The sequence below is a fragment of the Carcharodon carcharias genome, chromosome 27 (genome assembly GCF_017639515.1).
Source record: "Carcharodon carcharias isolate sCarCar2 chromosome 27, sCarCar2.pri, whole genome shotgun sequence".
NCBI classification, from domain to species: Eukaryota; Metazoa; Chordata; class Chondrichthyes; order Lamniformes; family Lamnidae; genus Carcharodon; species Carcharodon carcharias.
Window position 1 is genome coordinate 14,715,860 of NC_054493.1, and position 15,404 is coordinate 14,731,263.

General features: G+C 44.2%; 2 protein-coding genes across 5 annotated transcripts; one reads left to right on the plus strand and one right to left on the minus strand.

Moving 5' to 3' along the window:
* Positions 1-667: 667 nt before the first annotated feature.
* Positions 668-4,777, minus strand: LOC121270600 (gastrula zinc finger protein XlCGF8.2DB-like). 2 transcript variants are annotated; one of them, XM_041175981.1, is made up of 3 exons: positions 3,795-4,777; positions 3,219-3,405; positions 668-1,651 (listed from the first exon to the last, which is right to left on the minus strand). In XM_041175981.1, exon 3 carries the CDS (start codon positions 1,571-1,573, stop codon positions 788-790), a length of 786 nt encoding a protein of 261 aa, XP_041031915.1. In that variant the 5' UTR covers positions 1,574-1,651; positions 3,219-3,405; positions 3,795-4,777; the 3' UTR covers positions 668-787. The 2 variants fall into 2 exon arrangements, with proteins under 2 accessions (XP_041031915.1, XP_041031914.1); XM_041175980.1 differs by having other exon boundaries at positions 3,104-3,405.
* A 2,233-nt stretch (positions 4,778-7,010) lies between these two features.
* Positions 7,011-13,387, plus strand: LOC121270597 (zinc finger protein 239-like). Of its 3 annotated transcripts, none has more exons than XM_041175974.1 (2): positions 7,011-7,959; positions 12,133-13,387. In XM_041175974.1, exon 2 carries the CDS (start codon positions 12,242-12,244, stop codon positions 13,286-13,288), a length of 1,047 nt encoding a protein of 348 aa, XP_041031908.1. In that variant the 5' UTR covers positions 7,011-7,959; positions 12,133-12,241; the 3' UTR covers positions 13,289-13,387. The 3 variants fall into 3 exon arrangements, with proteins under 3 accessions (XP_041031908.1, XP_041031905.1, XP_041031907.1); XM_041175971.1 differs by lacking the exon at positions 7,011-7,959 and adding an exon at positions 8,143-8,512; XM_041175973.1 differs by lacking the exon at positions 7,011-7,959 and adding an exon at positions 8,143-8,512 and having other exon boundaries at positions 12,136-13,387.
* The last annotated feature ends 2,017 nt before the right edge of the window (positions 13,388-15,404 follow it).

Genomic DNA, 15,404 nt, shown 5'->3' on the forward strand with positions numbered 1-15,404 from the left:
GGGGCATTGTCAGTGTACATGTGAAAACTAACAAGGTGCTTTTGGATGGTGTCGCCTAGTGGCAGCATGTAGATGAGAAATGGGAGGGACCAAGTATAGATCCTTGGGGGACACCAAGTTCAAGGTCCTTGCAGAGGAAAAGAAGGTTGGAGTTGGGGCAGTAGTTTGCAAGGATGGTGGGGGTCAAGGGTTTTTTTCAGGATGGTGATGATGGTGGATTTAAGGGTGAGAGGGACAATATCAAAAGAGAGAGACAACCATAAACAGTATTAGCTAAAATGGGGAAAATGGAGCGTCAACAGTGTAGTGGGATTAGGAGTGAGGGACTAGGAGGTAGGTCTCATGAATAAAATGAGCTCTGACAGGTGTTAATGGGAGATAGGAGAGAAACGGGGGAAAGATGCAAGTTCAGTGCTACGACAAGGAGGAACTTTGGAGACAGTTTGGCCCTGTGGGATAGTGGAAGGGAGGGAAACAGCAGATGCAGCTGATCAGATAGTCCAAATCTTAGTGATGGAGAAGCTCCATGAGCTCCTCACACTTATTGTTGGAGGTGAGGATGAAGGAGATGGGGAGAGGGAGAGCCCTTCAAAAGAAACTAACTTGTGTTAAGAGATATTAAAATGATTTGCCAGACTGTATTGAACACAAAACGAATATATTTCACTTTTATCCAGAATATTAACCCCAATAACTGGGCTGGAGTTTATTAACATCAGCAAAAATAGACTACAATGAACATGGTTCAGTCCTGAATATGATTAACAGCAGAATCCAACCCCTGCAGTCACTCATGAACTCGCCGGTGTTTCAGCATGTGGGATGACTGAGTGAATCTCTTCCCACACTTAGAGCAAATGAATGGCCTCTCCCCAGTGTGAACTTGCTGATGTCTCAGCAGGGTGGAGGACTGAGTGAATCCCTTCCCACACTCAGAGCAGGTAAACGGCCTCTCCCTCGTGTGGATGTACTGGTGTGTAGAGAGTTGAGATGATTGCCTGAACCCAGTCCCGCAGTGAGAGCACCTGAACGGTTTCTCATCAGTGTGAACACGTTGATGAAGCATCAGTTCACTGGTACTTTTAAAGCACTTCCCACAGTCCAGGCATTTAATAGGCCTCTCCTCAGTGTGAACACGTTGATGGGACATCAGTTCCCAGGAACTTTTATAGCACTTCCCACAGACTAAGCATTTAAAAGGTCTCTCGCCAGTGTGAACACGCTGGTGCGTCAGGAGTTGCGATGACTGTGTGAATCGTTTCCCACAGTCAGAGCAGGTGAACGGCCTCTCCCCAGTGTGAACTCGCTGATGCTTCAACAGGTTGTTTGACTTCGTGAATCCCTTCCCACACTCAGAGCAGGTGAACGGTCTCTCTCCAGTGTGACTGCGTCGATGAGTTTCCAGTTCAGATGGGTAACTGAATCCCTTCCCACAGTCCCCACATTTCCACAGCTTCTCCCTGTTGTGACTGCACTTGTGTCTCGACAGGTCAGATGATCGGCTGAAGTCTCGTCCACACACAGAACACGTATACGGTTTCTTCCCACTGTGAACAGTGATTTTTCCTTCCATGTTCAAAGTCCAGTAAATTGGGTGACTTCACCAGATCCTGATATGATGTTAGGTTTGAATTTCCAAACTGCAAATCCCCTGTGAAATTGATTTAAAACAGAGAAAAGGGAGTGAGATAGAATCCACAAAAACACAAAGGCGGATTGTGAAATTGAACTGAATGAATCGAGTAATTTGTGGGGCCAGCACCAGGAAAACGTGACCATTAAAGAAGCCGACTGTCATAAAAACCCAACTGGTTCACTAATGTCCATCAGGGAAGGGAATCTGTCACCCAGCCTGGACCTCCACAAGACTTTGGCCTCCATGAGAGGAGAGAGTGGGGTGGGAGACGCAGGCGAGAGAGATTTTATTTTTCTACAACTCAGTCAGAACTTTGACAGAATACCCCAAACCCTTAACCTCCACACCAAGAAGGATCAGGGTCGCAGTTGCAAGTGGATGAGTGTAGCTCCCACAACACTCAAGAAGCTTGGCACCGTCCAGGATAAAGCAGTCCGCTTGATTGGCACCACATTCAGAAACATTCACTCCCTTCACCACCAATGCACAGTGACAGCAGTGTGTACCATCTACAAGATGCACTGCAGAAATTCACCAAGGCTCCTTTAACAGCACCTTCCAAACCAACGACAACTACCACCTAGAAGGACAAGGGCAGCAGTTAGGTGGAAACACCACCAACTGGAAGCTCCCCTTCAAGTCACTCACCATCCTGACTTGGAAATATATCGGCTATTCCTTCACTGTCGCTGGGTCAAAATCCTGGAACTCCCTCCCTAACAGCACAGTGGGTGTATTTGCAGCACATGGACTGCAGCGGTTCAAGAAGACAGCTCACTACCACCTTCTCAAGGGCAACTAGGGATGGGCAATAAATACTGGTGCAGCCAGCATCCCGTGAATGAATTTTAAAAATCCTTAGTTGCCTCTGGATTTAACTATCCTCACTCACTTCCAGCTGGCCTCGCACATTCAACCTCCCTGTAATCTTGAGGTTGTCCAAAACTCTGCTGTGTGTTTACTCACACCAAGTCTTGTTCACCCTTAAGCCCTGTGCTCACTGGCCTACAAATGTCTCATTTAAGAAGCACCAACATTTTAAATTTCTCATCCTTGTTTTCAAATTCTCCCCATGGTTGCATTCATCCCTATCTCTGTGATCTCCTCCAGCCACACAACCCTCTGAGATATCTGCACTGCTCTAATTCTGGCGTCGTGAGAATTCCTGATTTTACTCACTCCCACCTTGCTTGCCAAGGCCATAACCTGTGGTATTTTCTCCCCAACCTCTCTGTTGTTCTTTAAGATACTCTTTAAAAACTAACTCTTTGACCAAACTAGTTGTCACCTGCCCTAACATCTCCATATGTGGGCTTGGTGTCAAATCTTGCCTTAGAACACTCCTGTGAAACACACGTTGGAAAGTTGTATTCATACAAAAGGTGCTATATAAATACATGTTGTTGTTGCTGTTTTATATATATCACCGTTCCTTCATTTCTGGCTGAAAATCCTATAACTCCTTACCTAACACATTGTGGGAACACCTTCACCACACAGACAGCAGCGGGTCAAGAAGGTAAAACATCTTCTCCACAGGTAACTGGGGACTGGTAATATATGCTGATCTTGTGGGACTAACCGATCAGATCTTGCAGAGAGAGCCAGCACGGGCACAATGAGATAAAGAGCCTCCTTCTATATGACTTGAAGAAAATGGACCTGTAGTGGAGGCCAGGGGCGAACGTCTGCCACCAATGCCTATCCTGCTACAAACTAGCTCTGAGTTGGTCTGTATGTGTTTCTAGACTCAGTTCTGCAAATAAAGCCTGCAATAAAACAAAAGGAAAAGAAATGAATTATAGTGCAAGTAAAATAATTCCTGAATATAAAAGATTTTGCAGGAAGATAAAGCTGGGAAGCAGTAGCACATGGTCAGGGATGGCCAGTGGTGGAAACCTCAATTAGACATAATCAGCATAACTATCAGTAAAATACTAAACATGGTTAAAACACACCCATTAGAAGAGACAGAGGAAGTTAGTCAATGGCAGAAAGAGGATCAGGGAGAGCAGAGGTGAAACAGAGCAATGAATGGACATGGATTCAGATCCACAGTAAAGGAGCTACACCAGCCCCAGAGCCATGGAACCTCTCACAGATAACAAAGCGTAGAACTTAAAGCTCTAAAATGCAGATGAATGGTCAAAATACTCACCTCTGAAACAACTCCACTGTTTTCAATTTTAAAATCTCCTGCTGGAGCCTGCAGCTGGAAAGATATCAGACGCACTGGAGTCAGAGAAAAATCTCCCAGTTGAGGAAATACCTGGGGAGGGGGGTGATGTCACCGCGCAATTGTCGGCATGTGATGACATCACAGACACGAACACAGAACATCTGGGTCTGTGCAAACCACACATTATGAAGGATGTGAGGGTTCTTTAGAGGGTGCAGAGGAGATTTGCCAGAATGGTTCCAGGAATGAGGGATTATAGTTGCAAGGTTAGGCTGGAGAAATCGGGATTGTTCTTCTTGGAGTGAAACCGATTGCTGGGAGATTTGATAGAGGTATACAAGTTTATAAAATAAAAATAAAAATACCTGGAAAAACTCAGCAAGTCTGGCAGCATCTGCGGAGAGGAACACAGTTAACGTTTCGAGTCCGTATGACTCTTCAACAGAACTTATGCTAGTTTTATACCAGGTAGATAAAGATTAATTGTTCCCATTAACTAATCAAAAAGATTTTGTGCAAGAAATACAGAAGCGAGATGTGAGGAAGAACTTCTTTTGACGCAGCGAGTGATAATGTCTTGGGTAATGAGTGGGCCTCTGAATTACTGATCCAGTAACATTACCACTAGGCCACTGTCTCTCCCTCGTCTCTTTGTTTGAGGTTGTTCCCGGAGAGAAGCCGGAAGCGGCGGATAACGAGAGTGGAGAATGTTCATTGTTCATTGAGTTCTGTTGAAAGGTCATGAGGATTGGAAACATCAACTCTTTCCTTCTCCGCCGATGCTGCCAAACCTGCTGAGTTTTTCCAGGTAATTCTGTTTTTGTTTTTCATTGTTTAATATTCGGCTCTGGGGCGGCACTCATAATTTGTAAACCCCGCCCCCCTGCCCTGGGTTTATTAACCCGCTCCCGACAGTGATCTCTCACCTGACACCTCACAATGCCCGGCTGATTTACGGAAGCTCCGGACCAATAGGAGGCGGGGTTGAAGGACTGAACGGAAGCTGCTGGTCCACCAACCAATCGAAGTGAATGAGGATCGGGGATTTTGCGTCACGACTGGAGCTTTGCGCATGCGCGCCACCGAGCAAGCCCTGGTGCTGAATCCGGATGAGAAACAACAGGAGAGCAGGAGATGAATAGAGCGGTTTAGGCGGGGAGGATTCATACATATACTATGCAGCCGTGAAACTCCGAAAATCAAGGTATTAGATTTTCATCAACGGGTCGCCATTGTTGGAGGGGGCAGTATGCAGCGGAGAGCATGCGCGATCGCCATCTTTATAGGGGCAAGTCTAGATGGGCGCATGCGCTGTCATCCTGGATCCGGAAGTGGGAATGTTGTGATTTTTTTTTTGTCCAGGGCTGACAGTGATGGACTTTGGAAACTCCTTTTACAGGCAGATTTGCTGACTAGAAACGAAAACTAAGCATCATCTCAAGATCTGACAGAGTCAATCGATTCATCAGGGCCTGAACGTCATCAGACATTGAACATGGAAGCAAAGTGGGGAGAAACAGTTCATGTGTTCCGAGTGTGGACGAGGTTTTACCCGATCATCTGACCTTTCAAAGCACATGCACAATCACACTGGGGAGAAGCCTTGGAAATGTGGGGACTGTGGAAAGGGATTTAATTACCCATCAGAGCTGGAAATTCATTGGCGTATTCACACTGGGGAGAGGCCGTCCACCTGCTTGGTGTGTGGGAAAGGATTCACTCAGTCAAACCAACTTCTGAGACACCAGCGAGTTCACTTTGGAGAAAGGCCTTTCATCTGTACTCAATGTGGGAAGTGATTTCATGCTTTGTCGCATTTTTGTCAGACTCTTGCGTTCACACCGATGAGGGATTGTTCAAATGTTCTGACTGTGAGAAGAGATTTAAAAACACAAGGGATCTGCTGAAATGCCAATACATTCACACTGGGGAGAGGCCATTCACCTGCTCTGTATGTGGGAAGGAATTCACTCAGTCATCACAGCTCAATAAACATCAACTTGTTCACAGTGATAAGAGACCGTTTAAATGTTCTGACTGTGGGAAAAGCTTTAAAAGCACAGGGGATTTGCTGAGACACCAACCCACTCACACTGATGAGAGGCTTTTGAGCTATACTGTATGTGGGAAATGATTCACTAATTCATCCCAGATTTCTGAACACCAGCGAGTTCACACTGGGGAGAGACCCTGAGTGTGGGATGCGATTCACTCGGTCAAGCATGCTCATTTAACACCGACTAGTTCACACTGATAAGAGATCGTTTAAATGTTCTGACTGTGACAAGAGCTTTAAATGCTGAGGCACCAGAGCACTCACACTGGGAAGAGGCTCTGCATGTGGGATGGAATTCACTGTCTCCTGCAACCTGCTGAAACACCAGTGCACTCACATTGGGGAGAGGCTGTTTGTCTGCTCCTTGTGTGGGAAGGGATTCATTCAGTTATCGTAGCTCAATAAACATCAGCTTGTTCACACTGATAAGAGACCATTTAAATGTTCTGATTGTGGGAAGAGTTTTAAAAACATGAGTAACCCGCTAACACACCAGTGAATTCACACTGGGGAGAGGCCATTCAGCTGTTCTGTATGTGAGAAACGATTCATTAATCCATCCCACCTCACTGAACATCATCGAGTTCACACTGGGGAGAGGCCATTCACCTGCTCCCTGTGTGGGAAGGGTTTCACTCAGATAAGCACCTTGATTTCACACCAACTTGTTCACGCTGTTAAGAGACCATTTAAATGCTGACTGTGAAAACAGTTTTAAATGCAAAAGGAACTGCTGAGACACGAGCGCTGTCACACTGGAGAGAGGCCATTCCCCTGCTCTGTGTGTGGGAAGGAATTCACTGACTCATCTGGTCTGCTGAAACACCAGCGTATTCACACTGGGGAGAAGCCTTTCAAATGCTCTGCATGTGAGAAGCGATTTAATCTATCATCCACCCTGCTGAGAAACCAGCAAATTCACAAGTGAATGCAGGGATTAGGTTCTGCTGTTATTTCTGCTGCATTCTCACAGTTGGGGTTTGTTGCTGCAGATGTTAATAACTGGGCTGAAGTTTAATACTCATATACATTTAATCTGCATGTTGTATAAAGTAAAGCGGGAAGGGTCACTTTTTAAAAAGCTTACTTCCAGTAATGGAAACTACCATGAATGTGGTGAATCCCAGTAAAACAATTAGGAAATGAAAGTAATGTTTGTGTCTGGACTTTGTTTTTGGATGACTGTGGGTCAGAGCAGGATGTGTGAGGGCAGTTCAGGGTCAGATGCTGAAATACTGCGCCCCACAGGAACATCACAAACTTCCCTTCTTGGCGCATCTCAGGATCAGACACCTGCATCCCAAGAGGACATCACAAATTGCTCCTTTCCGGGACAGCTCAGGGTTGGATACTGAACATCCTGCCCCACAGTGACATCTCAAACTGGTCCCACTCTGAGATAATCATTGCTGGAGGGACAGCAACCAGGACATAGGAACAAGATGAGGCCATTCAGTCCCACAAGTCTGCTCCCCCATTCAATTAGATCATAGTTGATCTGCACCTCAACTTCATTTTCCCATCTTCGATCCATTTTCTTTGAGATCTTTATTTAACAAGAATCTATCGATTCCCAATTGAAAATTTCAATTTATCCCCAGCCTTTTTGCGGAGATTTTTCCAGATTTGCATCACCTTTTATGTGAACAAGTTGTTTCTGATTTCACTACACGGGTTATGTATCAAACAATGACTCAATGTCGAACACAGACACCATGGACACAAATCCAGTTAACCTGTGAGAATACATGCAGCTGGACAGGGGTTACTGAACTGAATTCTGACCACAGAAAATTGACTCGAGCAAAACCAGGCTGAACATGAAGATAAGGCAGAAACACAAGCAGATGTGATAGTTGACAATTAACCATAAATCAAACTGAATTAGAATGAACATTGGAGGAGCTTGATTAGATTCATAATGCAGAATCAGTCATTAACAGACAATTTCTTTATGGATAATGGAAAATACTGGACAAAGGAATGATTTCATTCTGAGACGATGAGGAGAGGCTTGGTAGAGGATAGCTAGGTTTCTTCAGCTACTGTAGTTCATCACTCTCACAAGGAAGGAGGCGGTTAGATTATGTAAGTACCACTGTTAAGTTGCAAAAGTAAAATCAAGACTTTTTTTGGAGTGGATATACAAAGGAGATCTGTCAGTTTGGTGGCAATCGTAACTTTTACGGTTATTAATAAAGAATAACTTCACATTCCCACCTCTGAGTCAGAAACTGCATTGCAGACAGTCCTGGTGAGTGGAGACGGCTCTCCAGCTCATTCTGGGTTGAAGTCAGGCAGGATCAGTGTGTCCGGCGGGTCTGACTGTTTACTCCCATTGTGTGAGTTGTGAGAACTCATCAAACTCTCCCGGTTGAAGCCGGACCAACAGATCAGCTGGATCTGTCCTCCAGCCACGCCCCCTCTTCCTATTGATGCGGAGCAGCCGTCAATCACTCGCCGGGCATTGTGATCTGGAGCATGCGCAGTGCGGGTGATGGCCATGGTTTGGGGCTTGTTTGTCTCATCTTCAGGCGGGAAGGAGGCGGATAAGCGGAAGAAGCGTTAGGGGCAGTGGATGGGAGGGAAGGCTTCAGAAAAACCCAGTGGAGGCCTCGACGCCATAAACAAGAAACTTCAGGTACTTTGTTTGCACCAACGGAGCGGTATCTTTCTCGGTGAAAGGCTCAGGTTAACGACCGCCATCGAAATGGGGGTTGCGCATGCGCGGTCACTATCCTTGTCAGCAGGAACTGAGACAGAGAATGAAACTGGTACAGAAACAGCCCCTTCGGCCCATCGTGTCCATGCTGGCCACCAAGCATCTATCTATTTTCCAGCACCTGGCCCGCAGCCCTGTCTGATATGGCGTTTCAAGTGCTCATCTAAATACTTCTTAAGTGTTGTGAGGGTTTCTGCCTTTACCACCCCCCCTCAGGCAAGTGTGGTGCAGATTCCAACCACCCTCTGGGGGAAAATAATGTTTCCTCAAATCCCCTCTAAACCTCCTGCCCCTTTCCTTAAATCTATGCCCCCTTACCTTAAATCTATGCTTTTATTGACACCTCCACTAAAGGGAAAAGTTTCTTCCTATCTACACAATCTATGCCCCTCAATTTTGTATATCAATGTGGTGAATTTCTATCCTGGACTGACAGGGATGGATTTTGGAAACTACTTTTACAGGAGGTTAGAAGAGGTTTTGGAGACAGAAAACTCAAACCAAACATAACATTAAGTCTCGATTAATCAGAACCTCAATATCATCGGCCTTTGAATTTAAGCATCGAGTTCCAGGTCGTCATCACTCACTGTGTAAAAAAAGCTCTTACTCTCATTCCCCCTGTATCTCTTGCTCAAAATCAAAATTTTCAATATGTGTTCATAATCCTTTTACAATCAGATAATGGGAACAGTTTTTCTTTATGTGCCTTATCTAAACCTCTTATAAGCTTGTACACCTCTATCAACTCTCCTCAATCTCCTTTGCTCCAAGGAGAACAACCCCAGTTCTCCAACCTAACATTGCAACTAAAATCCCTCATCCCTCGAACCATTCTGGTAAATCTCCTCTGCACCTTCTCAAGGACCCTCACATCCTTCATAATGTGTGGTGATCACTGGTTTGCACAGACCCAGATGTTCTGTGTTTGTGTCTGTGATGTCATCACACACCGACAATTGCGCGGTGACATCACCCCGCTCCCCGGGTATTTCCACAACTGGAAGATTTTTCTCTGACTCCAGTGCTTCTGATATCTTTCCATCTGCAGACTCCAGCAGGAAATTTTAAAATTGAAAACAGTGGAATTGTTATTCAGCGTCCATCTACAATTTCGAGCATTTAATGCTATGCTCTGTTATCTGTGAGAGGTTCCATGGCTCTGGGGCTGGTGTGGCTCCTTCACTGTGGATCTGAATCCATGTCCATCCATTGCTCTTTTTCACTTCTGCTCTCGCTGATCTCCTTTCTGCTGTTGCCTCATTAATGGGTATATTTTAGTTATGTTTAGTATGTTACTGTTACTTTCACCGACCATGTAAAAATGCATTTTCCATGGCTGCCCTTCCCTCAACAATGTGCTGCTGGCTTATCAGTTTTATCTTCCCACAGTATCTTTCAGTCAGGACTTGTTTTTCCTGTGCTATGGTCCATTTCTCTTCCACTTCTGACCTTATAATGACCATCAAATTCTGCACCATTTTTATTCCCCATAATTCATTAACGCACTGAAACGTTAACTCTCCACAGATATTGCCTGACCTGCTGAGTATTTCCAGCATTTTCGTGTTTTATTTCAGCTTTCCATCAGTTGCAGTATTTTGCTGTTATTTTATTATAGGCGGCACTCAGAGTTCAGAGACACAAGCAGACCAGTGAAGAGCCAGTTTGTAGCAGTGTGGCTGTTACAGAAGTCCCTGGCTTTCAGTGCAGGTCTATTTAATAGAATCAGAGTATGATAACAAAAAACAGGAGGCCCTTTAGCCCATCGTGCCCATTCTGGTTCTCTGCAACACCAAATCAGTTAGCCCTACTCCCCTACCCAATCCTCATGGTCCAGCAATTGTGTTTTTCTCTTCAGGTGATTATCCAGTTCCCTTTTGAAAACCTTTTTTTGCATCAGTTTGAGCTGGAGGAGAAGCTGCTGGGTTTAACCCTAAGGACTTTGGAACCCAGTCAGACCCAGAAATTTCCAATGTGAAATTGTCAAGGGAGGTAGATTTCAGGAGAGATAAGGTTGTTGAATGGACACTGTCCAGATAATGTAAATGAGTATTGTTTTAGGAAAAAGTATTTCTGTAGATGCTTTCAATCTACTTTACATAAACATATTTTTAAAATTTATCCTTGGGATTGGGTGTCACTAACAAGGCCAGCAGCAGATATTGCCAATCCCCAGTTGCCTGTGGAGAAGATGATGTTTGACCTTCTTGAACCGCTGCAGTCCTTGTGGTGAAGGTGCTTCCTCAATGATGTCAGATGAGTAGTTACAGGTTATTCACCCAGCGATGATGAAGGAACAGTGATATATGTCCAAGTCAACAACAACAATGTGTGTTTATATTGTGCCTTTATGTACTAGAATACTCCAAGGCATTTCACAGAAATGTTTCAAAGCAACATTTGACACCGGGACACGTCGGGAAATGTTAGGGCAGGTGACCAGATTTTGGCGAAATAGAAGCATCTTAAAGGAGGAAAGCAAAGTTGAGAGGCAAAGAGGTTTAGGGAGGAAATTCCTCAGTCATACAAGCTGAAGGTGTGGGAACAGTTAAAATCAAGAATGTTCAGGAGGTTGGAATTAGATGCGTGCAGATATCTCGGAGGGTTGTGAGGCAGAAGGAGATCACAGAGATAGGGAACAGTTGGGGAGGAATTTGAAAATAAGACTATAAGTTTTAAAATGTAGGTGCTTCTTAAACAGGAACCTTTGTCAGTCAGTGAGCACGGGGGTGATGGGTGAACAAGACTTAGTGTGAGTAAGCACACGGGCAGTAGATTACAGGGAGGTTGGCCGCCCCAGAGTGTGTTAGGATAGTTAAGTCTAGAGGTAACAAAGGAATGGATGAGAGTTTCAGCAGCAGATGAGCTGAGACTAGGGTGGAGTCAGACGATGTTACTGAGGTGGAAATAGATGATGTTGATGATAACACTGAAATGTGATTGTAAACTCATCTCGGGATCAGATATTACATAAAAATCATGAATAGTCTGGTTCAGCCTCAGACAGTTTCCAGGGAGAGGGATGGAGTTGGTGACTAGGGAGGCGAGTTTACCACAGGGACTGAAGACAATGGCTTCAGTCTCCCAATACTTAAATGGAGGAAATCTCTTCTCATCCAGGACTGGATGTCAGGCAAGTCAGGATGTTGCGTGAGTTGGAGGGGAACTTGGAGTTGATGGTGTTCACATACACCTGTTACCCTGGTCTTTTCAAGTTGTGGAGGTTGAGGGTTTGGGAGTTTCTGTCAAAGTTATGGTTGAGTTGGTCTCTCATTTACTACGTGCCTCTCCCACTTCTCTCTCCTCCCATAGTGTCCAGAATCTTGTGTAAGCCTAGACTGGATGGCAGGTTCCTTTCCCTGCAGGACATTAGTGAACCAGTTGGGTTTTTACGACAATCAAGCAGTTTTCATGGTCACTTGTTCCTAGTTCTGACTGCACAACTTACCAGATTCATTCAGCTCAGTTTCACAACCTGCCTTTGGTACATGTGGGTTTGCTCACTCCCTTTTTTCTGTTTTAAATCAATTGCATAGAAGATTAGAAGAGGAGGATTTACAGTTCAGAAACTCAAACTAAACATCACATTCGGATCTGAATGAGTTGCCCAATTCATCAGGACCTGAATATTATCAGCCTTTGAACATGGAACCAAAAAGCACCATTCACCCTGGGGAAAAACCATGGAAATGTGGGGACTATGAGAATGGATTCAATTACTCATCTCAGCTGGAAATTCACCAGCGAATTCACACTGAGGAGAGGCCATTCACCTGCTCTGAGTGTGGGAAGGGATTCACAAAGTCAAACTACCTGCTAAAACACCAGCGAGTTCACACTGGGAAGAGGCCGTTCACCTGCTCTGAGTGTGGGAAAGGATTCATTAATTCATCTGATCTGCTGACACACCGAAGAGTTCACACTGGGGAGAGGCCATTCATCTGCCCCAAGTGTGGGAAGGGATTTGCTCAGTCATCCACCCTACTTATACACCAGCGAGGTCACACTGGGGAGAGACCATTCACCTGCTCTGTGTGTGGGAAGGGATTCACTTGTTCATCAAACCTGATGAGACACCAGCAAATTCACACCGACAAGAAACCTTTTAAATGCACAGACTGTGAAAAGTGCTATAAAAGGATTGAGGAACTGATGTCCCATCAACGTTTTCACACTGACGAGAGACCGTTCAGGTGCTCTCACTGTGGGGCTGGGTTCAGGCAAACATGTGAACTTACTGTACATCAGCGAATTCACACTGGGGAGAGACCGTTCCTCTGCTCCGAGTGTGGGAAGGGATTCACTCAGTCATCCAACCTGCTGAGGCATCAGCGAGTTCACACTGATGAGAGACCTTTTAAATGCCCAGACTGCGGAAAGTGCTATAAAAGTTCTGGGGAACTGATGCGCCATCAACGTGTTCACACTGACGTGAGACCATTCAGATGCTCTCAATGTGGCACTGGGTTCAGGCAATCATCTCAGCTCACTATACACCAGCAAGTTCACACTGGAGCGAGACCATTCATCTGTTCCGTGTGTGGAAAGGGATTCAGTCAGTCATCCCACCTGCAGAAACACCAGCGAGTTCACAGTGCGGAGAGACCATTTATCTGCTTCGTGTGTGGAAAGAGATTCATCCGGTCATCCACCCTGATGAGTCACCAGCGAGTTCACAAACAATTACAGTGACTGGATTTTGCTGTTAATCACGTCCAGAACTGAACCATGTTCATTGCTGTATATTTTTACTGATGTTAATAAACTCCTACCTAGTTATCATGGTTAGTTTTCTGGATAAAAGTCAAATAAATTAGCTTTGTATTCGACACAATGTGTTGAATCTTCTTAATATCTCTAACACATTAGTTCCTTTTGAAATTCTCTCCCATCTCCTCCATCCTCACCTCCCAACAACAATGTGTGAGGAGCTCATGGAGCTTCTTTGTCACAAAGATTGAGACAATCTGATCAGCTGCCTCTGCTGCTGCCCTCCTGCTCACTAGCCCACTGGGAAAAACTGTATCTAAAGTTCTTCCTTCTCCGAGCACTGAACTTGCATCTTTCTCCAATTTCTCTCCTATCTTTTAACTTCCTCAAAGTTCATCTTGTCCATGAGACCTGCCTTCTGCTCCCTTGACCCTATTTTCACTAAACTGCTGACCACCCAACTTCCCTCAACAATGGGGGTCTTCCATTTATTAATGGAGACATGAAGTACAAAAGCAAGGAAGTCACACTGAATCTTTATAAATTACTTTTTAATCCTCAGCTCAAATATTGTGTTCGGTTCTGAGAGCCGCTCTTCAGGAAAGATGTCAAGGCCTTGGAGAGAGTACGTGGAAAATTGACCAGAATAGTATCAGGGATGAGAGGTTTCCGTTATGTGGAGAGACTGGAGAATCTGGGATGGTTCTCTTTAGAGCAGAGAAGATTAAGGTGTGATTTTAATAGAAGTGTGAGCATTTTTGAAGAATTTTTATCAAATAGAGAGAAATTGTTTACATTGGCAGGATGGTTGGTAACTGCAGGACACAGATTTAAAATAATTGGCAAAAAATCCAGGATGGAGATGAAGAGAGATTATTTTACTCAGTGAGTTCTAATGATCTAGAACACATTGTCTGAATGACTGGTGGAAGCAGATCCAATAGCAACTTTCAAAAGTGATTTGGAGTTTTACTTCATAAGGAGAGATTTTCAGGGCTCGGAAGAAAGATCAGGGGAGTGGGACAGAATGCCAACATTTTCAGAGAGACAGTACAGACACAATGGGCTGAATGGCCACCATCTGAGCTCTATGATTCGATCGTAAGGTGTTTATTATGAATCATTATCCTATTATTGAATCATAGGATCTCATCAGAGTACAGCACAGAAGGAGGCCACTTGGCTCATTGAATCTGCACTGGCTCTTTCAAAGAGCAATCCGGTTAATCCCACTCTTTCCCCATATCCTTGGACGAGGATTCAGCCAATCATCTGGCCTATCAAGACACAAGCCCAGTCACACAGGGGAGAAACCATGTTAATGTGGGGACAATGGAAATGGAATAAATTACTCATTTGAGTTGGAAATTGATCAGCACAAAAACACCAGGGAGAGGCCATTCCCTGTGTAGGAAGTGATTCGCTCGGTCATTCAGTTCTCAAGCACACCAGCAAGTTCATACGAGAGAGAGAGGGAGGGTTTAAATGCTTAGAATGTGACAAAAGTTTTAAAAGCCGGCTCCTGTTTTTATTGGTGGACGTGGCCTAATGGACTGCTTTCTGAGGCCCAATTGCTGCTGCAGAAAAAGCTTGTGAAAAGGTCAGTGTTCATTTTTTCTGAAAAGCTGATTTCTTCAATAATCAGGATCATAATGTATTAATAATCAGGATTGTAATATTAATAGTCAGGATAATATATTAACAATCAAGATCATAATATATTAATCAGAATCATAATGTATTAGGATCATAATACATTCATAATCAAGAAAATATATTCATAATCAGCATCATAGTGTATCAATAACCAGGATACTGTTACATTAATAATCAGAATCCTATTGCATCAATAAAGAGGATCCTATTACATTAATAATCAAGATTCCATTACATTAATAGTCTGGTGCCTATTTCATCAACAATCAGGATCTTATTGTATAAATAATCATCCTATGAGATTAATAATCAGGATTCTATTACATTAATAATCAGGATCTAATTATATTTAATTAAACAGTTCCATTTGCATTAATCGTTAGCTGCCTATTGGTTCAATTATCAGGAATTTATTGCAATTATCAGGATGCTAATGCATTAA

What these genes read in the sequence shown, in the direction of transcription:
- LOC121270600 (XM_041175981.1), bottom strand. Translation starts at nt 1,573, where the DNA reads ATGGAAGGAAAAATCACTGTTCACAGTGGGAAGAAACCGTATACGTGT.
- LOC121270597 (XM_041175974.1), top strand. Translation starts at nt 12,242, where the DNA reads ATGGAACCAAAAAGCACCATTCACCCTGGGGAAAAACCATGGAAATGT.